Source organism: Alosa pseudoharengus, unplaced genomic scaffold, assembly GCF_046254945.1.
Source record: "Alosa pseudoharengus isolate Yale_2024_CS ecotype anadromous, Long Island Sound unplaced genomic scaffold, YU_APseudo_1.1 YU_APseudo_1.1_scf_24, whole genome shotgun sequence".
Lineage (NCBI taxonomy): Eukaryota > Metazoa > Chordata > Actinopteri > Clupeiformes > Clupeidae > Alosa > Alosa pseudoharengus.
The window spans coordinates 24,468,601-24,491,396 of NW_027468689.1; the positions used below are offsets into that span (position 1 = coordinate 24,468,601).

The window sequence follows — 22,796 nt, forward strand, 5'->3', positions numbered from 1 at the left end:
TACACACACACAGGCTCCCTCTCTCTCCCTTTCTCTTACACTCTCTCTCTCTCTCTCTCTCTCTCTCTCTCTCTCTCACACTGACACACACACACACACACACACACTTATCCATCACATTCTAGAATCCAGAACGCCAGCGCAGCATTCTCAGGGGGTACTCCGTGCTCTAAATCCAGAATCAGGTTCTGTTAAAGGGAAAAAATAAGCCGCTGCACTGGTTTGCTTCTCGGGAGCCTTTAATTCCGGTCCTAAACCAGGCCAGCCTGCATCCTTCTGGCTTGGCTGTTGTATGTGTGTGTGACGCTCGCAGCCCTGTAGAAATGGGACGCAGGTGATGTATCTGACTGTCACTGTGTTTAGCCATCAGAGAGTTATATTTCATTTGCTTTTTTTCTATTATTTTGTTGTTTTATTAGAGGGGGAGTTAGTTTACCACCCTTGCTCAACAAGGTCGCATAAACAGAGGAGATTAAGTTTGACAGACTTAAATTGTAAAAATGTCAGTGTTTCTGTTAACAGATGCTCAAAGTGGTTATAGCTATGAAACAATTTCATTAATTAATTTTAATACACAGACCAGAACAGAATGACACAGACTAGCTTTATTGCGTGAACAATCAGAATGAGTCTAATATGCATAAAAAGCATCTAATATTGCCAAGACAGGATCAGCCTCAGTGCTGGACCTAGACCAGATTAGTCAATGTCATTTTCAGCAGTGCATGATGCATGAAAAGATCTTCTGTCTTACTTTTCTGATTCAGTATCTATACTTTCCAAACGTTCTCTCTGATAGGCCACTGCATGGTAGCTCTGCCTCTAGATTACACTGCCTGTTCATCTGTGAGCACCTGATTTCTGATTCATATTGAGATTTCACCTATTTGAATGGTATGAATATGTGCGTTGACTCACCCCCGCTTGATGTGTGCTGTATTTTTCTTTTTTTTAAATGACTAACTCCCCCACTCTCTCTGTCTCTCCTGCTGTCACTAACACCTTCCCCAAGGCTACAGAACCTCTCCGTACGATCGATCAGGTACAGAATTTAGGTGACCTTTACTCTCGAACACCTCCATAGAGATGGCTCAGTCTTGACAAATGCTGACAGATATGATCTCTTTTCCTCCCTCTCTCTGTCTATCTCTCTCTTCCTCTCTGTCCTGGTCTTTTCTTTCTGCCTCTCTTTCTGCATTTCTGTTTTTCTCTCCCGTACTCTCTCTTTCCCGTTCTCTCCCCCTTGTCCTTTTTCTTTTTTTTAAACTCTCTCTCTCTCTCTCTCTCTCTCTCTCTCTCTCTCTCTCTCTCTCTCTCTCTCTCTCTCTCTCTCTCTCTCTCTCCCTCCCTCCCTCCCTCCCTCCATCTCTTGTTCCCTCTTTCCCCCTCCAGGGAATGCAGCCTGGGCGATGGCCACGTCCAAGCCTGACATCCTCATCATTCTGCTGCAGAAGCTGATGGAGGAGGGGAACCTGCTCTATAAGGTGGGTCACAGAGCAGGCCTGAGAGGGACAGCTCGGCTGGCACCTTTAATGAAAGACCGGCTGACCTTATCACATACACACACACACACACACAGACACACACACACACACACACACACACACACACACACACACACACACACACACACAAACACTGCCACCATCACTTTTGTTTTTCATCTGTTATTCTCACTGAGTTGCTCACCTCTAGGCGCCATCCATCCATCTGATTCGATGAAAGTCCTCCCACTCTCTCTGTCTCTCTCCTCTCTGTGTTTCTAAGTCATTTCCCCTTCACTTTGTCTCTTCTGTGGGTCCACTGGTTTGTTTAGTCTGAAGCTGATTCATCATAAGTGACGATTGTTTAATTGTGGGCCTGACTTTGTGTCTTTTTCTCTGCGCTCTCTTCTCTCCACAGAGGGGAAAGATGAAGGAGGCGGCTCAGAGGTATCAGTACGCCCTGAGGAAGTTTCCCCGGGACGGCTTTGGTGATGACCTCAAGGCCTTCAGAGAGCTCCGGGTCTCCCTCTACCTCAACCTGTCCCGCTGTCGCCGCAAAACCAATGTGAGTCACACACACACACACAAACACTCTATACACACACACACACACACACACACACAAAGTTCAAACACACACACACACACACACACACACACAAAGTTCAAACACACACACACACACACACACACACACACACACACACACACACACACACACACACACACACACACACACACACAGTTCAAACAGACAGACAGACAGACACGTACACACACGCCAACCACATTAGTGCCATCCATTCCCATTCACGTAGGTACATAGTTACAGTACTACAGTACTCTCTGTTACACTACAGTGCAGTGCTTACTCCATAGTAGAAAGAGACAGAGAAGAATGAAGAAGAGGAGAAGAGAAGAGAGAAGCAGGGGAAAGGGAAAAGAAAAATAGATGAGTGGAGGAGAGTGGTAGATGGGTATCAGTGCTGTGTTCACTCTGAAGGAGCCCCTGGGCAGTTCCTGCTGCTCATGACCCATCACGTCAGCTGAGTGGAAATGTCAGACAGGGCAAGAGAGTGTGGCATTTGGTTCTGCCCCTGCCTCTCAGACGCAGTCTGGTCATTAAGACTGCAGAGAGAGTGAAGAGAGTGATGGGCGGGGTGGACACAGCTCACAGCTCCGCAGCTGAACCCTTCTGGCCTCTCCTCTCCTCTCTGCTCCTCTCCACTCCTGTCCTCTCTTCTCCTCTCCTCTCTGCTCCTCTCAACTCGTCTCCACTCCCCTCCTCTCTTCTCCACTCCTCTACTCCTCTCTGCTCCTCTTCTCCTCTCCTATCTTCTCCTCTCCTCTCTTCTCCTCTCTGCTCCTCCTCTCTTCTCCACTTCTCTCCTCTCCTCTCTGCTCCTCTCAACTCATCTCCACTCCTTTCCTCTCCTCTCTGCTCCTTTCTTCTCCACTCCTCTCTTCTCCTCTCCTCTGCTCCTCTTCTCCTCTCCTCTCCTCTCCTCTCCTCTCTGCTCCTCTCAACTCATCTCCACTCCTCTCCTCTCCTCTCTGCTCCTCTCTTCTCCACTCCTCTCCTCTCTTCTCCTCTCCTCTGCTCCTCTTCTCCTCTCTTCTCCACTCCTCTCCTCTCTTCTCCTCTCCTCTCTGCTCCTCTCCTCTCTTCTCCACTCCTCTCCTATCCTATCCACTCATCTCCTCTCTGCTCCTCTCCATTCTTCTTTGCTCTTCTCTCCTCTCCTGAAGGGGACACATAAGGTGAGAGAGAGAGAGAGAGAGAATGGCACGTAGGTCAGAGAGGAGGAAGACAACCTTCAGTGACAAATTAAAACACTCAACAATGGAGGAGAGAGAAAGATAAAAATGCAAAGGTAGAGAGAAGCCAATGGACATGGAGAGAGAGAGAGAGAGAGAGGGAGGGCCATGAGGAGCTCTGATGGTAAAGGAAAAGAGAATCAAGGAGAGATAGATGTTTCACGACACCCACCACGCTTTCATATTAGCGCCTGCTGACCTCTCCTTTTCACAGTACTGAATCACCCTGAGAGAAAAACACTCCATCTCACTGGATGGAAAACATTCTACGTCTCTCTCTTAAGGAAAAAAAAAACCTTTCAATGTCCTCCTCTGAGAAAAAAAAACATTACTATATTAAAATAAAAACAACATTGCTCACGACTGACTTTCAGACTTTTGCTGATTTCTGTCTGTGTATCACGAACAGAATTTGTGGTTTTTATACTTAATGAGTTCCAGATCAGTGACAGATAATACAGACTTACACAGACTGTCTTTCTCTCTGGTGTCTCATCTGGTCTGGGCAGGACTTTGGCATGGCAGAGGAGTTTGCCACGAAAGCCCTGGAGCTGAAGCCCAAATCATACGAGGCCTTCTATGCCCGGGCACGAGCCAAGAGAAGCAGCAGGTAAGACTCACTGGTCATCATCGTCTGAATCCTGGAAACACAACACAATATATATTTTAAAAGATTGTTTTGTGACTTCTGCTGAAAAACAATGCAAATTATTCTTCCTCATATCTAACAAGGGTGGTTTCTGATAGGCCTGTGGTTAAAAGATACCAAATCTTTAAGAAGAGGACTGTTACCCTAATAGAACATATTGTATAAAAAAAAATATTCAACTACAGTAGACATTGTTTAGTTTATTTGTATATTCAGCTAGTGTTGGTCACTTTTATGCCTGGCTGAAAGTCTTCCATCTCGCATGCTTTTGTTTCTATCTTATAATACGTTGACCACATTCTATGTCCATCTCTTCTGGCCTCCTCAGGCAGTTTGCTGCAGCGCTGTCGGACCTGTACGAGGCGTCACGCCTCTGCCCCAGCAACCGGGAGATCAGCCGCCTGCTGGCCCGCGTGGAGGAGGAATGCAGGCAGCTGCAGCGCCCCGGGGCCAAAGGTCAGCTGCCACTCAAGCACGAGTCCGATCACGAGGACGATGACGAGGACGAAGAGGACGAGGATGAGGGAGAGGATGGCGAGGAGGAGGAGGGCCACGGCCTGCTGGGACGGCGGCTGGATGAAGGGGAGGAGAACGTGTACGACAACGCGGGGGAGGAGCGCAGGAGGAAACAGGAAGCGTGGCGTAAACAACAACAACAACAACAACAGCAGCAGCAGCAGCAGCAACAGCAACATCAGGGTCGCTACCCGCTAACACGCACACTGCCTGGCGAGCTCACTCATGGGCATGCTCTGCCAGAGCCCTCTGCTGCCCCGCGGCGCCAGAGCCAGAGGGCCAAGAGTGGGACCCGCTGTGGGTCAGTGGGGGGGAAGAGCGCCCCTCAGTGTGGGTCGTCCAGCCCGCTGCCCAGCCGACACCTGCCCACAGGACTCAAAGCGGGGCCCTGCATCCACATCGGCCCCGGGGTCCCCGAGGAGCCCCCTGAGCGCAAGCCTTACTGCTGCCCCTCCTCGGCTGACGCCATGCCAGTGTCCGGCAGCGTCGCCCGGGCAACAGAGCGCCTGGAGATGGCCGCGTGCGGCGCGGGGGAGGGGGACGGTGGCGCCGGAGGAAACGTGCGCGTGTCCAGCTCCTCCAGCAGCTTGGCGTCCAGCGGGGTGCTCTCAGACGGCGGACGCAACAGGAGCCCGGCGGCGGACAAGATGTCTGTCTCCCCTAGCGAGAGCGGTGGCGTCGCCGCCTGGCAAGAGAGCGGCAGCGGCGGCACAACAGGCGAGCACAAGCCACGCCCCTTCATGGGTGTCATAGACAAGACGGCCCGTTTCCAACAGCAACTTCTACTACAGCAACAACAACAACAACTGCAGCAGCAGCAGCAGCAGCCACGACACCACGGCAACGGGCGCAGCTGGCACGGCTACCCAGCCGAGAGCTACATCGGGCACACGTCGGGCGGCCAGGCGCCACCAGGCATGAACTGCGATTTGGCCTACTCGTCTCAAACAGGAAGCACTTACCACGAGCACCCGTACCCGCACGCTGCTGGCCTGCACAACGGCTCCCACGCCCACGGACCCGCCGACCAGCACCCGGCCCTGCAGCAGCACTACAGCAACGAGAGCAAGCTGAAGCAGGCCAGCCTGGCCCGCGACAACCCCATCCACATGAGCTCCATCAAGCCCAAACGCTCCTTCATCGAGTCCAACGTGTGACCTGCCCCCGGGCTATCTGCCAGCATTGCACCAGCTAGAACAGGCTGGCCACACCTTGTCTGGTCACACACATCTCTGTTCGCTTGTAATCAGCATAGTACTCTTTTTGGTCAAAAGGAACGTTCCTCAACCAATTGAAACTGTACATGGATATAATTGCTTCAAAATCTGTCAATATACAACAAAATGGAACAATTGTACATGGATATATTTCTGTATCTTACAATGGACATCGAAATGCAACGGCTGTGCATGGATATATTTCTATTGCCGAATTAACCACAAAATGGAACTGTTGTATATACCCAAGGCGCTCATGAAGGCTACAAAATCTCAGAGCCGTTGTGCTCGTTAAGACTGATTCTAGATCAGTGTTCTAAAAGTGAAGAGGGGTTTTAGACATACCCACTGAGATGTCTGTTACAGTTCAGAGAACAGAAAATAGCTGGACAGCGCTGGACTATGCTACGCCATCTCTCACAGTGTGACAAGGCTTTTGCTGCAATAGTTAAATACAAAACAGCCATTGAACCCTACCACGACAAAATTAACAGAACTATAATAAAGTATTATTATTATTAATAATGTTAATTTTTAAGAAACAGCCTAAGAGTTTAAACTCTATCTTAGTAATTAGAATTACAGAATGAATGTCTATTATATGGGCATTCTAGTATTCTAAGGATATTTAAAACCTGTATATATTTGTACTCAGTTTGCTTCTTGTTAATGTGTAAGAATGCTTCTGTGTGTGTGTGTGTGTGTGTGTGTGATGGGGATGATACTGAACAGTCCCTTTGTACATTGTATAAATAGCCTCATATTCTCTACTTCCTGCTTGTCGCCACCTGGTTTATTTATTTACTGCGCCTATGGCTTCGTCAATTGTAAAAGCAATATATTTTATATATATTAGTTATTTTTGCACAGCGGTTATATTACAGAGATGTTTTCCTATTTAAAAGTATATGAATATATACTACAATGCTTTAATGAAGACTCCTTGGATTTACGCACGTCAGAATTGCAGTTTATAAAGTTGCCATTTTCAGATTGATACTCCAGAGTGGGGAGGTATTTGATGGTAGTGCATCATGTATCCTGTCTGCAGTAGTAGCCATGTTTAAGATAATCCTTAAATGTACTGGAACACCATCATATAGTTCTAATAAACCCCACTTCTATCTCATGCTGAGTGTGGCCTCGCTTCCATAAACATAAACACTCAAAACGCAGCACACATACACAAAAGTAATCACACTTACATCAACTCCTGTCACATCATGTCTCTTTTTTATTTTCTATTGTTGATTTTTTGCCATTAGATGTTTATAGGTGTAGTATTTTTGCAGAGTTATGGCGAGCTGGCGCAACAAATATAAAGGGAAGATGTCCAAACCTGTACACATCCTGCCCCGAACCAAAGCCCAGAGATTTACATCCAGTATTTAAAGTCTTACTTCAGGATTGAAAATTATTTTCCAGGGGTCATATTACAGGGAAGCATTTGGCTGACATGGAAATATTCCCAGTATATTATTTTTTAATATCACATAGCTCTAGAAAGGCTCACAGGCTGACAGTTGACAGGAACTGTATATTTACATGCAAATTCAAATATTAGTTGCTTTCTCACATTTGATTTGGTAATATGCTCAAGTCGTGTGCAGGAAAGTGGATCAAGTAAAACAGCAATCAGTAGATGATTTACACTTCGTAAGGCAGACAAATTGAAAATGACACATTTCTCAACCTTCATTAATACAAAATGCAAGCCATGGAGTAAATGTTAATGAAATATATGTTTTTAACAAATGTCATTACATCAAATACATGGCACATAGACATAAGGTGAGTTTGGTTAAAGCAGGTTATACCATGGTCTAGGTTGAAAAGGGTGTCGTTTAAAAAGTGATATACTACACCTATAAAATTATTATGACGTTGCTTGACAATGCCTGAGTTAGTCCGCTCAGCTGCGACTTATCAACATTCCACAGCGTTGCGATAAACAGCTGAAAAAACTAACGATTTTAGCTCTAAAACTCATTTAAGTATTAATAATTGATTTCATATTTATTTATTTCATAAGTGACCATGGTATAAACGGGATAATGCCCTTCGATGCGTCCATTATCAGAAATAAAATGCAAGCCATGGAGTAAATGTTAATGAAATATATGTTTTTAACAAATGTCATTACATCAAATACATGGCACATAGACATAAGGTGATATTGGTTAAAGCAGGTTAAGTACAGGTTAAGAGTTATTTTATACTGTTAGATGCTTGCTAGTACACTTCACACAGATCTATCAAAGCTCTTTGTGGTTCTTTGATATAAGTTGTAGAACCATAACAGTTTTGCAGGTTTATACGTTGTCAAAGTTTCAGTTTAAGGTTTCGGTCAAAGACCTTTTTTTTCCTGAAAAATACATGCTTGCTGAATGGTGGTGAATTAACATAACCAAACAGCACATTACTGGCTCATTATAAAACATGTTCAAACCTCTAGCATACACTATAGGTTTAGGTAAGAATAAGACCCTATGTTAGCCTACCGTGAATTTGAGTCTGGTAATACGCCATTTTGATTTGATCATTGGGCATGTTATCAACCAAGCCTGGAAGCTAGCCCCAATTTACCCTGCCCACAAAATCTGAGGATGTCAAATGTCAATATCTTGTATAACAGACAGCAGAGGCTAAACATCTTGCTTCTCCACCAGCAGCGATTTTGTTGTAATCAAAATCTACTCTAGCGTGCTCAGGTGATGTGGATGACTGATTCTCTGTTGCTCATGTGTCCATAATCATATAAAGCCAGACCAAACTATTTTATTGGCCTATATATTAATATATTAATCAGGCATATAGATTTATCATTGGAAAGACTCCAGACCAAATTTCCCGCCCTGGAAAATTTGGGTCTGGCTTCCAGGCTAACCCTACATATGCTCTACTGGAGGTGTTTAATATGTCTCAACCCTGTTCCCTTTGAGTTGCACAGCATGGCAAACAACCTTGACAGACCACCAAAAGCCTGCAGCCATGCAGCTCCCTAGTCTCGAAGTTAAGTCTGGCCAACGTGGGGTGAACGGCAGTGAAATCCCAGCATCCCTCAGTGGCTGGTCCTCCAACGGGAAATGGCCATCTTGAGGGTGTGGTTGGGTGTGAGCAGCGTGGTCTGCAAGGGCAGGTTGGTCATGGGGCTGCTCCGGTTCTTGGTGCGGATCCAGCTTTCAATGGCCTCATGCTCGTACGAGTAGCCATCTATGGGAAGAGGGAAAATCAGAATCACAATTGTGCTTATCACTACGGTCTTGTCTCAACTACACTGATTAGCCGTGAAATTCAGAATAGAATTTAAAATATTAGTTTTTTTTAAAGCTCTCAATGGTTTAGCACCACAATATATCTGTGAAGTCCTTACTATACCCATAGGTCACTTAGGTCTTCCTCCCAACAACTCCTTTCTGTTCCCCCCTCCCGCCTTAAAACCAAAGGTGACCAGGCCTTCTCCGTTGCTGCTCCCTGGCTCTGGAATAGTCTCCCTTCCCATATCAAGTCCAGCCCTACCTTAGATCATTTTAAATCTAATTTAAAACCCCATCTTTTCCCCTAGCTTTTAGTACACTCTAATCTCCCCCATGGTTTCATTTATGAAGTCCATTACTATTACCACTGCTTTGTTATTATTTTTGTATTATTATGTATTCTTTTTTTCTCTCATGTAGGCATTTTGCATTTTGTGCTGTATTATTATTTAATAATTTGTAAAGCACTTTGGGTCAAGCCTGTTGTGTTACATTTGCTATATAAATAATTGTGGTCTGGTGTGAATTGGCCTTTAGATCACTTGACTTGACCACTGATCTAACATGGAATATTGTATCAGTGGATTTAAATCATTACAAGTTGAGTTCTAGAATGCTTTGGGGCATCATCATTTGGAATCTTCTGAACATTCTAACTGTGCAAAGTAGAATACTGAGGTAGAATACTGAATCAGTTGGACCTGGCTACACCAGAGATAACACTGAGAGAGAGCTTGCTCCTGGAGATTTTACAAATTATTCACTGATTCATCTGTTTTAACTGTTTGATATTGGTAATCTTGCCAAGGACAAAGGAGGAGTGTATTTTCTATTCCACTACATTGGCTGAAGATGGAAGTGAGAGGCGAGGTGAGAGGAGAGGGTGGTTGCTTCATGGGAGCCATGAGAGCCCTCTTGAACACCATCCGAAACCGGCTAAGACCAAAGAGAAAACGACAGAGGACCAAGAACTACCGGATCTGTCACAACTCTGCCATGGCCAAGATCAAGAGAAGAAAACTAAAGAAGCAACTGACATCTGGGCTGAACATGAAGCTGAGAAAGCCAAACTATTTGGCTAAAGGCAAACCTGTGCGGGCTTTTCAAGAGAGGCGCAAGCCACGCTGGGTTCTCCAGACCAGAGAGGATCTACAGCCTGCTGAACCAGCAAGTGATCCAAACACCGAGAACACTCAGGCTAGAGAGGATCTCAAACCTGCTGAATTAGCAAGTGAGGTGGCTAACATCAAGATCACTCAGCCTGGAGAAGTTCTTCAGCCTGCTGAACTGGATCTTCAGGCTGATGAACCAGCAAGTAAGAACACAAATAGCACAGCTTATGCTATAACTTTGGCTAGCTAATACCCACAGTATACTTTTATGTGAATAACAGATGATATAATAGAATAACACTGATAATTCCTGGCCACAGATAAACTTTCAAAACTTTCCTAACAGGTTGGGTTGTGGCTAATGCCAAGATGTGGAGGGAGATGACCAGACAAGATGGTCCTGTCCTTTGCAACATGCCCATCATGCACTGTAAGTAAACTATTTTAGTTACTGCAAATACAGTTATAGTGGCTAGGCCTACTTGGTAGTTGTTTTGGACTAAAGGCTCATTTTCAATGGAGATCTTCAAAGTGTACGAGTAGGGTCAATTTATGTAAACGAAACTGAGTCTTTGATCATCTGCCATTGTTACTAAATGTGATTAAATTGCAAACAGACACTGATATTGATATTGACAAAATTAGTGAATATTGAATGTCTATGTTTGACACGAGTGTTGTAATTGTAACAGCTGGCCCTGGCTCCAGTGACCCTGTCCTATCTGACCACCTCATGGAGGAGCAGAGTTCATCAGCGAACACGGGAGGGGAAGAGCAAGGTATGAACTTGCTTGACCAAGCAAAAGATCATTGGCTCTCAGTATGCCTAAGCTAATATTTGTGAAATTGTTAGGTGGCCAATCATAGCATTACATTGGCACCATACAAAGAATACAATTATGACCAATTGAGAATATCATTAAATGAATTATAATCACAATTATAACCTAAATTATTGTCTAATATCTCAAATCGTATTAATGCTCCAGGTTGGCTGGGGTCTGTTATTAAATGTGCTTAAACATACACTGACATTGATATTGACAAAATTAATGAATATCAAATGTGACTGTTTGACACGAGTGTTGTTGTAATTGTCACAGCTGGCCCTGGCTCCAGTTACCCTGTCTCATTTGACTGGACTCTTGACCACCTCATGAATCTGAGGTCATCAGCAAACAAGGAAGAGGAAGACCAAGGTATGACCTTGCTTAATCTAGGAAATTATCATTGGAACAGTTTTAATCACAGTAAGCCTAAATTAATCTTTGACAAATGTCATCACCGTTAGGTGGCCAATCATACCATTCAATGGCCAGCGTAGCACAAATATATCACAATCATAAAACCAGTTGAAAATAATTAAAATAATTATTATCAGAACCAGCAAGTGAGGTCACAGACATGGAGGAATTATTGTGTCTACAATCATAGTGATACCTTATAGTGGTTAACATTTATATGGATAGTTAGTCAGATTCACAACTAAACATCTGGTCTTTAGTAGGCTACCATTTCACAACTTTCTATCTGCCTGCTCTAGCAACAACAACAAAAAATCAAGTCAGCACCCTTTTCCCTTGTCGAGCAGCAAATTAAAATCACCTTTCCTAATCTGTGAATAATGCCATAACCTGCCTTTATTTTGTGCTCAGCTCATGGACACTGTATGTATAGAAAACATATGGGCATAAGAGAATGAGCACCCCTGGTAATAGTCTATAATGATGTGTGTGACATTCACCATAATCAGTAATTCATCATAATCAGTCAGTGGGCCTTAACCCCAAAGAGGTTGAGAACCTATGGAATTGACCATAAACTGATAATTTATGCCCACACTTAACCTGTTTCAAACCTTTTCTAACAGGCTTGGGTCTGATCCATCACCAGCTGTGTCGCCGGGACCTGACTGGACAAGATAGAGGGGCCATCATGTACTGTAAGTAAAGGTTTTTAGCTGTTAGCTAAGTTTTTAGTAAAATCATGATGATAACTTACAGTGGTTACCATTGATATGGTCACTTTCCCATATATGGTTTAAGACTAGACTAAATGCTTATTTTCAAAGGAAATCTCCAATGATCTCCAATGAGGTTCTTTGGTCATTTGCCATTGTTATTAAGTATGCTCAAATTGTGTAAATTGCCAAAGTGAATTAATGTTGAATGTTGACTTGAGTATTGTTGTTGCCACAGCTGGTCCTTTCAGTTTCCTTGTCCCATCTGAATGGGCCCTTGACCACCTGATGAGTGAGGAGCAGGACAGTCGTCCATACACCACGGTCTTCTACTGACAGCCAAGCAACTGGCTACATCTACTACCACACAACTGCTCAGCTGCCCTCTGACATTACATACATGACATTATATTTCATTAACATTCTAAATTAAATAAATATTTGACATACTTTAATGGATGAAACAGTCTTTGTGTGTGTGCGTGTGTGTGTCGGAGAGAGAAGTCAGAAAGAAAGAAAGAAAGAAAGAAAGAAAGAAAGAAAGAAAGAAAGAAAGAGGCATGCAACAGGCATGGTAGCGTCTGCTAATAAACTCTCCAATAAAGAGAGAAGGTGATCACTGCTTCACAGCCTACTCAGATCAGTAGCCTAGCCATGAACAGACAGACAGAATTTAGAATGAAGGGAGAATGCTCCAGAATGTTGTCTCTTGGCAAGCACAGGGCATCTTAACACCTCTGCAGTCGGGACATGTTAGCGACAAATGGTAATGTGTTGCAAAAGGGAAGTGATGCTGGACCAGGCATTCTTACGATTTAAATCAAATTCAGATCAGCTATTTGATTTGCATTTGAGGCAACATAACTACCGCGTGATACTCTGTCCCTAAACCCTGTTCTTAATGTGCAATGAAACAAAACCAGCTGTGGACCCATGTAAAAACAATACCTCTATGAAAAGATGAAAAGCTATTTTTCAATTGATCATGGCATGAAAGTGAATTAAAGAGACAATCGAATCAAAATGTTACTTTTGGGATTGCATATCACTGCATGAGACACATAAAATAGCAACTACTAAATGCTTGGTAGTGATAAGTCTTAACAGCTATGTGGCTGGTAAGGTGAGAATGCAGGTGGTAAAATGCTGTTCTGTGCATGATGTATGTGGTCAGTTCAGCAAAGTGGATCTCTTTAAAGCCATCAAAGTGCCTCTCGGAAGGAAGTGCATCCACCAATTCAATTACCATCTTGACTATGTTATTTAGGTCTACCATAATGGTAGTACCATTAGAAGCTGCTATCTTCACCCCTAACGGTTGAACATACCAGTGTGTTCTAGAATGTTTTCATTACATTACTTGTAGTTGTAGCTGACACTCGAATCCAGAGCCACTTACAGTACGGTAAACTAACTACAGAAGCTACTTGACTTAAGTGGGGCTAATTGCCTTCCTCAGAGGCACAATCGTGGAAGCCACTGGTAGACCACCAGCACTCACCTGCAGCAATGACGGGGTCTTTCATGAGCTCGCGTGTGATTGGACAAAGGTACTCGTCGGGGACCCCCGTGCACATGGACTCCATCTTCAGCTCCTCGATCTTTCGAATGATTTTGCTTCTGAGACCCACCGACTCTGCAGCCCAAACAACATAAACACGACAATAACAAATGCATATCATGTAATGCACTTAATTGTGCAATGCACTTAATCAACATTAAAGTTCCACTCATACACACACACACACACACACACACACACACACACACACACACACACACAGAAACACACACTCTGTGTGGGCAAGTGGGCATTGGGCAGTAAACATGGCCACAAGACACTTCAAGCATTAAATCCTGATAACCTTCCCACCCCCGAGCTCCAATCCCCCTTCCGTGCCATTGCCAGACAGATTTGATTACATGGGTTTCATTGTTATGGTATACTAGGAGCTGGTGTGCAAGTGAGTGGTATTGTGTGAGAGTGATGTTTATCAGAGGCGTTATGTAAAGGCCTAGTGGTCTTAGCATGCTGGCATAAGGCGCTAAGCTGCTTTGAAACACATAAATTCGCTAGGCTGCTCTCAGACCAGCCGGGTAATGCCTTATGTAATATTGAGCAAAGCTGCTGTTTACATTCAGTGCAATCCCGGGGATTGTGTTATGCTTTTGCTCATGTAATATATGATGTTGGGCTTTTTGACTTGCTAAAAATGCTGAACATCTATGACTGAAAGAGAGGCTGGGGAGTGGCACACAGAAAAAGAAAGAGAGAAAGAGAGAGAGAGAATATTCCTCGATCCGTGTCCAAGGAAATACCAGGAACGTTCTGTGTGAGTTCTAGCACTTACGTGACATTTCCACTCTTGCTTCTACTGACCCATTTCCACCTGTCTATCTCACCTACAACTGTTGTTAAAACTACGCCAGCGCTGGGCCCTGAGGGGCTTTCTGAGGTTGAAGTGCAGATGATAAATACCGTACCTATTTTCATGTCTGTGGCAAGTGCGTCTTTGTTGAGGGCAAGAAGTTCTGACCCGTCAATGTTATTGGCCTTAAACACGTCCACCAGGGCTTCAAGACCCTCCTGCCGCAACCACGATGACACGTCATCTTCTGACCAATCGCTCGGCATCAGCCTGGAGTGGCCTCCCATTTTTTCACCTGGAGAAGCCAAAACAACAAGAGTGGTTTAGTTGGACAAACTCACTACAGGCCTGTAGGTCAACACTTAGGAAGGAGCAAATGCAGTCGGCAACGGCAGTCCTCAACTGTCACGGCAGATTTGTGAGGAACTTCTCATGTGACCACAGTACTCACTCGTCAATGACTAAGTAGATAAAAGTGTCTTATGACAGGGTTATGGGATCAACTTGCATAAAAGAAGCATGATTAGAAACCCTTGCTTTATGATGATATTAAACAATTACAATAGCTGCTAAATAGCAGGCACGGACTTCCTCTCCAGGTTGAGAGGCATACCGCATCCTTCTGTGCCACACGGCATCCATCAGTGTTCAATAGCATTAATTACCATCATTAGCTCATTTGCACGGAGAAACCCAACAGGGGAAAAAAGCATCAGGACACTGCAATCATTCTGTTTTTCCCTAACTACAGCCCTCCTTCGTGAAATGTCTCTTCTAATGAGGAGCGAATGTGAGTAGCAAAAGAAATAACAATAAAAAAGCACTGGCTCTGAAGGTTGTGATGGATTTGTGTGTGAAACAAGGCATCAAGCTTTTGACTGTGTGTGTGAGGGGAGAGAGTGCATAATGAACACTGTTTGCTGTGTGTGTGTGTGTGTGTGTGTGTGTGTGTGTGTGTGTGTATGTTAATAACACCTCCTCATCTTTCTGAGGCTGATGTGAAGCTGAGGCTGATGTCAGTTTGGGCCCTTCATACTGTAATAGCTGCCCATTAGGGAGGGGTTATACAGGCTGATCCTGAATCAGTATCAGACAGCAGTAACCTGAGCCTCCTTATAAGGCCTCTTGCCAACACCCTCATGGGAAACTCAGAGGCTTTTCTCCTAAAGACATTGATGTTAATGCAGCTGGAGAAGGGATGCAATCCATCAACACCACCTCACCAGCCCATCCATCACCATTAACACAACCATCCCAACCACCACCACCATCAGTGTCCAAATGTTCTGATAGCATCTCTTATCTTGTTGGCGCTCACTTTTTCCTGTGAAAAGTATATCTACTAACCATACTGTATATAGCTGGCTATTGTTTCTGTGTCCATTTAGTGGCATTTCGACTGTGTTTAATGCAAGGTTCCCTGCTATCCAAATTAGAGTTCACTCCTACCTTCACAAGAGGAAGCAGCTTCTTCACCTAAGTAGAAGGACAGAGAGGGGTCAGGGTCATGTATATATATATAAAGAGAGAGAGAGAGAGAGTGAGTGAGTGAGTAAGTGAGTGAGAGACAGTGAGAGAGAGAGAGAGGAGAAAAAAAAGAGTAAGCATGCATGCAACCTACACAAGAACCTTGACAAGGTATAACAAACACGCTAAGGCGAGGATTCCGCCTAACAGGGATCACTAATAGTGTAATGAGGTAACAGGGATCACTAATAGAGTAATGAGGCAACAGGGATGAATCCTCTGTGGATATTTTGGCATCGGCATACATTCTGCATCTGCATACACTCCACATCTTTCAGGCAGTGTTGGGTGCAAACTACGCTAATGCAATGTGGAAAATAATCAACCTCTCTCGACCAATCAGACTCAAGACTGTAATGATGCTGGGGTACAAAGAAACAAAAGGAACGCCACTCCCAACAAAAACGCTTCAAAGAACATTCAGAGAAGCAGCCGCCTTTGAGCTCTGGGATTCTGAACAGAAGAGAAACACTCAGTATAGCGCAACGGTCTGTGTGTGTGTGTCTGTGTGCCTGTGTCTGTGTGTGTGCCTGTGTCTGTGTGTCTGTGTGTGTGTGTGTGTGTGTGTGTGTGTGTGTGTCTGTCGGTGTGTGTGTGTGTCTGTCGGTGTCTGTGTGTGAGTGACAGAAAAAGAGTCAGAGAAAAAAAATGTGCAAGTGTCTGTGTGTGTCTGTGTGTGTCTGTGTGTGTGTGTGTGTGTGTGTGTGTGTGTGTGTGTGTGTGTCTGTGAGTAGTTTGGATGACTCGGGGAGGGAAGGGAAGGTCTTCACATCGAGAGTTAGCTGCGCTGGATGTGTTTAATCTTTATCAATTCAATCTCACCCAGGAAAAACTGAAATGAGTTCCACTCTTTTCCCCAAGCCACGGAAGAAAGAGGCTAGGGCGGGGGGTAGAGATGGCATTTCAGAGAGCCAGCTACAGAGGCCCAGGTGGTGCATCCGTAATCAGCCCGAGAAGAAGGAAAAGTCAATTTGATTGTCTGCAGGCAGCGCTTCCACAAGAATAGGGAATAGACTGCAGAGAGGTGAGAGGGGGTTCATGTGTGAGCAATTCTCAATGCATTTGTGTGTGTGTGTGTTTACTGCACAGATGCTTATTTAGTGACGCCCCAACACACACACACACACACACACACACACACACACACACACACACACACACACACACACACACACACACACACACACACACACACACACACACACACACACACACACACACACACACACACAATAATCTCCTTTCATATCAGCAGAATTTGTGTCCTTTGTGTAATGAGCATCTCCTTGGCTAACCTAATGTGAGTCGGGTTTGATATGAGCCAGAGCAGCAGAGGACACAGACACACACACAGACACACACACACACACACACACACACACACACAGACACACACAGACACACACAGACAGACAGACACACACACACACACACACACACACACACACACACACACACACACGTGTGTATACTCACCAGGGAGGAATTTGCCTTCTTCGTGTCCCACAGTGTTTCAGGACAAAGAGGAGAGAACAGATAAAACCAATGTCAATATCAGCCCAACTGAACCATATGAGATGATGCAGTGTGTGTGTGTGTGTGTGTGTATGTGTGTGTGTGTATTTAGATTGTTCCTTTTTAAATACACTGTCTTCTGTCTTGTCCACTGTCTTTATATTTTATGCTTTAAAAATGTACATTTACAAGTCAATCAGCTAGCATGGCTATTTCAGTGCAGTTCTCCTGTCTAACTGGATGTCGTAGCTATACATAATGACAAAATAATGAGTAATACATACTACAAACAATGACATTAAGAACAAACTAAAATAGATAGCCATTCAGGCAATTTGATTACTAGTCCTCATCTTTTCCAAATAATAACACTGCCAAAAAAGACATGTAAGCAATGTGCTCATTACACAAAGCAAAAAACAGATTCTTCAATGTGCCTGTGCGTGTGTGCGTGTGTGTGCGTGTGTATGTGAGGATAAGCACCATGCGTGCTGCAGCCATCCTCTACTCTCCACACGTTGACACTCTTGTCCATGGAGCCAGTGGCGATGAGCGGTGCCGTGGGGGAGAATGCACATGCCGTCACGTACCTGCACCACAGCAAAGGATCATGGGATAGGACACGAGGGGAGGCAAGACGCAAGCTGAGGCTTGAGTCACACTGCATGTGCAAAGGCAAGTGACCACAAAGGGGATGACACACACACATTGGCACACTACCTCACCTCTCATGCTGGCTCAGAGTATACAGTAGGGTGCCCTGACTCTGTGAACACACACACACATGCATGCATGTTAAAAAGGGCTCTTTAAACTAAATAAAAGAGAGATTTTTAAATGGAGACATGTAAGTATCGGTCAGCAGTAGCTAGTCTCTTTGGGTCTTGGAGGAAGATGTGTGGACAGTCAGCTTTTTGCAAGCATTGCTGCTGATGTCACTGATGCAAATTTTCTCTAGCACTTCTGTTTCCTAAATCCACAAAATTAACCCTATTTATCAAGGTAAGCAATGATTTTGGATATCACAGGCAATTATTGAATATGTACAAACACATGGAATAAACCCACACAAACAAAGACTTACAGCCTCATACACCGTGACAGTCTTATCAACCGACCTATTGAGAAAAAAAGATAAATGTTAGAAGATAAAAAATAACTGCTCTGTTAACTTTACGGGTATAACAGGGAGCCGTGAACTATACAACAGGCGTCTGCATTCAGCTGATTTTGCAATAGATAATGTGGATTACACACACCACCAAGTGGCCACACAGTGTATGTGCAGCATACTGCTGATGCTTCAGATTATTACATTATATCAGTCATTTATTCATGTGGCTGCCACTTTTATCCAAAATGTCTTTCAGACATGAATCAATTACATGGCAAGTCTCCTTTGAGACCTTGCACAAAGGCACAGAGGTGGCAGCCAGGAATTGAACCAAAACTTCTGGCTACTGCATGCTAGCCCAGTTCTTTAGCCAATACATTATCACCACCTTTACATATCTGCATTTTGAATGAATGAATGAATGTGCTACTAATAGTAAAGTTAATGTATAATACTGTACATCATTTACCAAGGCTGTAAATATATATATAAATATATATCAGTGAGAGACAGTTGGGAAAGACCGAGAGGGATCAGAGTCGGCAATTTAAATGTGTGTGTGTGTGTGTGTGTGTGTGTGTGTGTGTGTGTGTCTACTGACCCAGACACTAGCATCTGTCCGTCTGCTGAGAAACTGCAGGAGAGCACGGGAGCTGTCTGACCAGTGAGAGTGTGCAGCAGCTGCATCTTACAGCCTGGCCAACCAGTCAACACATCAACACACATCATCACCACCAGTCAAAACATCAACACATCAACACACAACCCCAGTCAAAACACTACAACACATACTGCAAAAAACAAGTCAACATGCAACACATCATTCACATCAGTTACACATCATCATACACTTCAGTTTCAACACTGTCAGTTACACATGCATTATCAGTACACGCGGTGGAGCACATTGCGGTCTCTGTGCACATCGTTTTGCCACACACATAAAGAAGCCTACGGAAAGAAAAACAGGAACATAACAGCCGTACAGTACATCTACAGAGTGCTGATACTCTACCTGCGTGTGGAGTGTAAGAGATAGTCCAGACCTTCAGCAGGCTGTCCTGCCCACAGGAGGCCATGCGGAACTGGACCACATTACCACCGGTCCCTGAGCAAGACAGAGGGAGGAGGACGCAAGAGAGACATCAGTAGTTGCACTCTGATCACAACGGTTCCTATGCTACAGTATATCCCCCTATGCCTTAGTCACTGCACAGGGTTCATCTTTCACCTTTTATACCACATAATTCTGTCATTATCATCATGGTACATAAACCATTGTAATGACACACAAAGCATTTCAGAAGTATGTGAAGGATATCTAATGGTTACATTTGACCGATGCATATTTTTCAGTGCAGGTCTGACTGGAAAAACTGACCCAAAAGAGGGAGTCAAATAAAGATGCATGTGAGAAAGAAAGCTGGTGAGGAAAAAGAAGAAGAGTGGAGAAAGAGAGAGATGACACTCCTTTATCAGACTCTGCAGCTCTCACTTTCACATTAATGTGCCATTAAAACATATGCAACATTCAACGCCTTGGAGAGGGCAGAGAGAGAGAGAGAGAGAGAGAGAGAGAGAGAGAGAGAGAGAGAGAGAGAGAGAGAGAGAGAGGAGAGAGAGAGAGAGGCTTCCACACAGAAAGTCAAACGGTCATTCCTATGACAAGAGCCTCTATATTAAATCTACCGCTAAAAATAAGATGGCTGAATTCCTCCTGCCCTGCTGCCTATTTATGGCCAACACACATTTTTCTCTCCTTTCATTTTTCAGGAGACTCCTAGCTGAACTCAGCGGGGCCTGTCCAGGCCTCATTAATATCCCCACAGAAACGCAGAAAGGTAGCGCACACTGGTTCCCTCATTCAGTGACCTACCTGGGGCTCAGGGGCTCACAACACCGTCTACTGTCTAGACAAAGACAAAAGACAAAAGCCAGACCAGAATTTGTGGTCTCTTATCCGAAGACTATTTTGCCAACGGGATAAAAAAAATATCCACTTTTATTTTTTTGTTTGGTACCAGAGGCCAGGACAGAACTATTTTGAACTATTTCTGTAGCACTTTGGTGGTAATAATATATATTTCAGCAAAATATTGGATAATCAGCAAAGTATCACAGACAAAATATCACAGACTGCCCTGCTTTGTAACATAAGTGACTACCTTTGTAATATATACATGAGTGTTAATTCTACAGTAATCAGCTGCACACCCTAAATCATATTGTGGATTTCTCAGACATCAAGGAGAATATATGTAATCCTGTTGCATGGCCCATCGTTAAAGATGATTGCAAGTGCCAAAGTTAGTGAAATTTCAGCTCAACAGCCAAAATACACTCATCTCTTCCATGCTCTTGATTTGATTTGTAGGACTAGGACTTACAATCCCTGAAGTTTCCGCACCACGACTGGATGGGGCAGGAGGGGGGGCGGTGTAATCAGGCTAATCAGGCCTAGGTGTGTGTCTTATGGTTGGACAGTTGAAGCAATGTGTTAATTGGTTGGAACTGCTTATAGCTATGATCAGCAAACAAACTGAACACACAGTTTGAGGATCATGTGGAGCAATTAGCTGTACTTGTATTTAAAAATGTATTATATAAGAATCGCGGACACTCAATGACTGAAAAATCAACCGAAAAATCAGTGACTGGGTTAATCAAAAAAAAAAAGAAACCCCAACTTCGGTGATCAAGTTTAGGTTTATGGTGATTTTATGGGCCATGAGTGCCATCTGTACCTTTCTGCATCTGCGGGGCAAACTGGCAGCAGGTGACACCAAGGTCGTGAGCACTCTTCTCAGCATAGAGCTGCTTCAGCTCCAGGTTCCACACTCTAAGGTCTCCATACATGGAGCCGCTGACAAACAGCTGACCACACGGGCTGAAGGAGCAGGCGACCATAGTGGTGTCAGCCACTCCACCCGTCCTATTTAAGTTGGAAGAAATAGTAGCACAAATTCAATACAGTCTGTGACATTGTGTGTGACTTTTGTGTAAGTAATTTGGTCTGTTTGTAAATTGGCAAATGCCTTTGTGCAAATGTCATGTGTTTATGGTGAAAGCCTTTAATATATCACAGTTATACTTGTTGTTACTTGATTGTTGATGTTATTACTATGATGTGACATTTAAGTACCGATAAACAATTTCACTGGAACACACCGATGTTTCACTGGGAGTATGTTCTACCAAAACATGTTTCAAGAATCTTAAAACACTTTCAGTTGGGACAGACCTCAGTATTGATCTAGATGTGAAATCCCACAGTGCCAGCGTGCCATCGGAAGCTCCGGACACCAGGTGCACCGAGTCGGGCGAGAAGGCGCACACTCGGACCGGGCTTCTACCGGGATGTTCCAAAACGGCCTCTATTTCGCCGCTGTCCATCTGCCAGACCACCGTTGTAGCGTCTGTAGAGCAGGAAGCCAGATACTGTCCACAGGGACTGAAGGAACAACAGTGCACCGGATAGCCATGGCCCGAAAGAGGAGAGAAGGGGAGCTCGCTGAAGTCTTTGGTGTAGTAAACACGAACGGTTTTGTCTGCTGAACAAGTAGCCAGCAATTTGGCGGAAAAGACGCACCAGTTCACATCATCTCGGTGATCTTGTAAAGTACATATCAGCGACACCATTGCGGAAAACTAGTTGTAGTTTTTACTAGTTGTAGACTGGTCTACACTAAGTGACACCGACCTACCTCGGTCACATAGAGGCGCATTTAATATTTACGCAAACGTTTTTACACTTAACTTGAAATGGTTAGTATATTATTATTTCAGAAGTTATTAGTAGCCACTTCAGCCCTCGTTGGTCGTCACCAGTTCTCGTTCTGTTACTTCCTGTTTCAGAGAGTCATGTGATATCCCCCTGAGGACCACGTGCAGATGTTTACTACAGTAGCTGAGAGAGGGCATTTTCCATCACATGAAAGAAGTCGAAACAAACAGATCGACAGACTATTGCACTGCATAGTAAGTCATAGGTCACAGCAAGTCACTTTTTAAACAGCACGTGTCTGTACGCAGCTGGTACAATAGTTTCCATAATACTGTAGTTTCAACCGAAAGTGCCCATTTAGATACAATAAGTGAGCCATCTAATCCTTGAACCATCCTCAGTGGAGTGATTTTTTTGTTTTTGCTTATACCTGGCTAAGAGAGTGATCGAAAAAGAGTGGAATTAATCAGTCATTTGCCGTTGGATTACATTACAGGGATTTTTGTAATTGTGACCATACACTCACTCAAGGAG

At 44.2% G+C, this 22,796-nt stretch overlaps 2 protein-coding genes across 3 annotated transcripts in view; one reads left to right on the forward strand and one right to left on the reverse strand.

Annotated features, from left to right (window-relative positions):
• The window catches only part of LOC143142571 (protein TANC1-like), a 71,973-nt gene extending 65,160 nt beyond the window's left edge, over positions 1-6,813 (forward strand). The window contains exons 24-27 of the mRNA XM_076303541.1: positions 1,393-1,484; positions 1,903-2,049; positions 3,812-3,912; positions 4,280-6,813. Coding sequence (XP_076159656.1) covers positions 1,393-1,484; positions 1,903-2,049; positions 3,812-3,912; positions 4,280-5,624 — 1,685 coding nt within the window. The 3' untranslated portion in view covers positions 5,625-6,813. The remainder of the gene's footprint in view (positions 1-1,392; positions 1,485-1,902; positions 2,050-3,811; positions 3,913-4,279) is intronic.
• A 98-nt stretch (positions 6,814-6,911) lies between these two features.
• On the reverse strand, positions 6,912-22,366 carry LOC143142572 (WD repeat, SAM and U-box domain-containing protein 1-like). 2 transcript variants are annotated; one of them, XM_076303543.1, is made up of 12 exons: positions 21,780-22,366; positions 21,283-21,470; positions 19,554-19,646; positions 19,140-19,233; positions 18,509-18,542; positions 18,150-18,190; positions 17,908-18,014; positions 17,386-17,400; positions 15,832-15,858; positions 14,498-14,677; positions 13,515-13,649; positions 6,912-8,897 (listed from the first exon to the last, which is right to left on the reverse strand). In XM_076303543.1, exons 1-12 carry the CDS (start codon positions 22,175-22,177, stop codon positions 8,746-8,748), a joined length of 1,464 nt encoding a protein of 487 aa, XP_076159658.1. In that variant the 5' UTR covers positions 22,178-22,366; the 3' UTR covers positions 6,912-8,745. The 2 variants fall into 2 exon arrangements, with proteins under 2 accessions (XP_076159658.1, XP_076159657.1); XM_076303542.1 differs by having other exon boundaries at positions 17,386-17,403.
• Between the last annotated feature and the right edge of the window lie 430 nt (positions 22,367-22,796).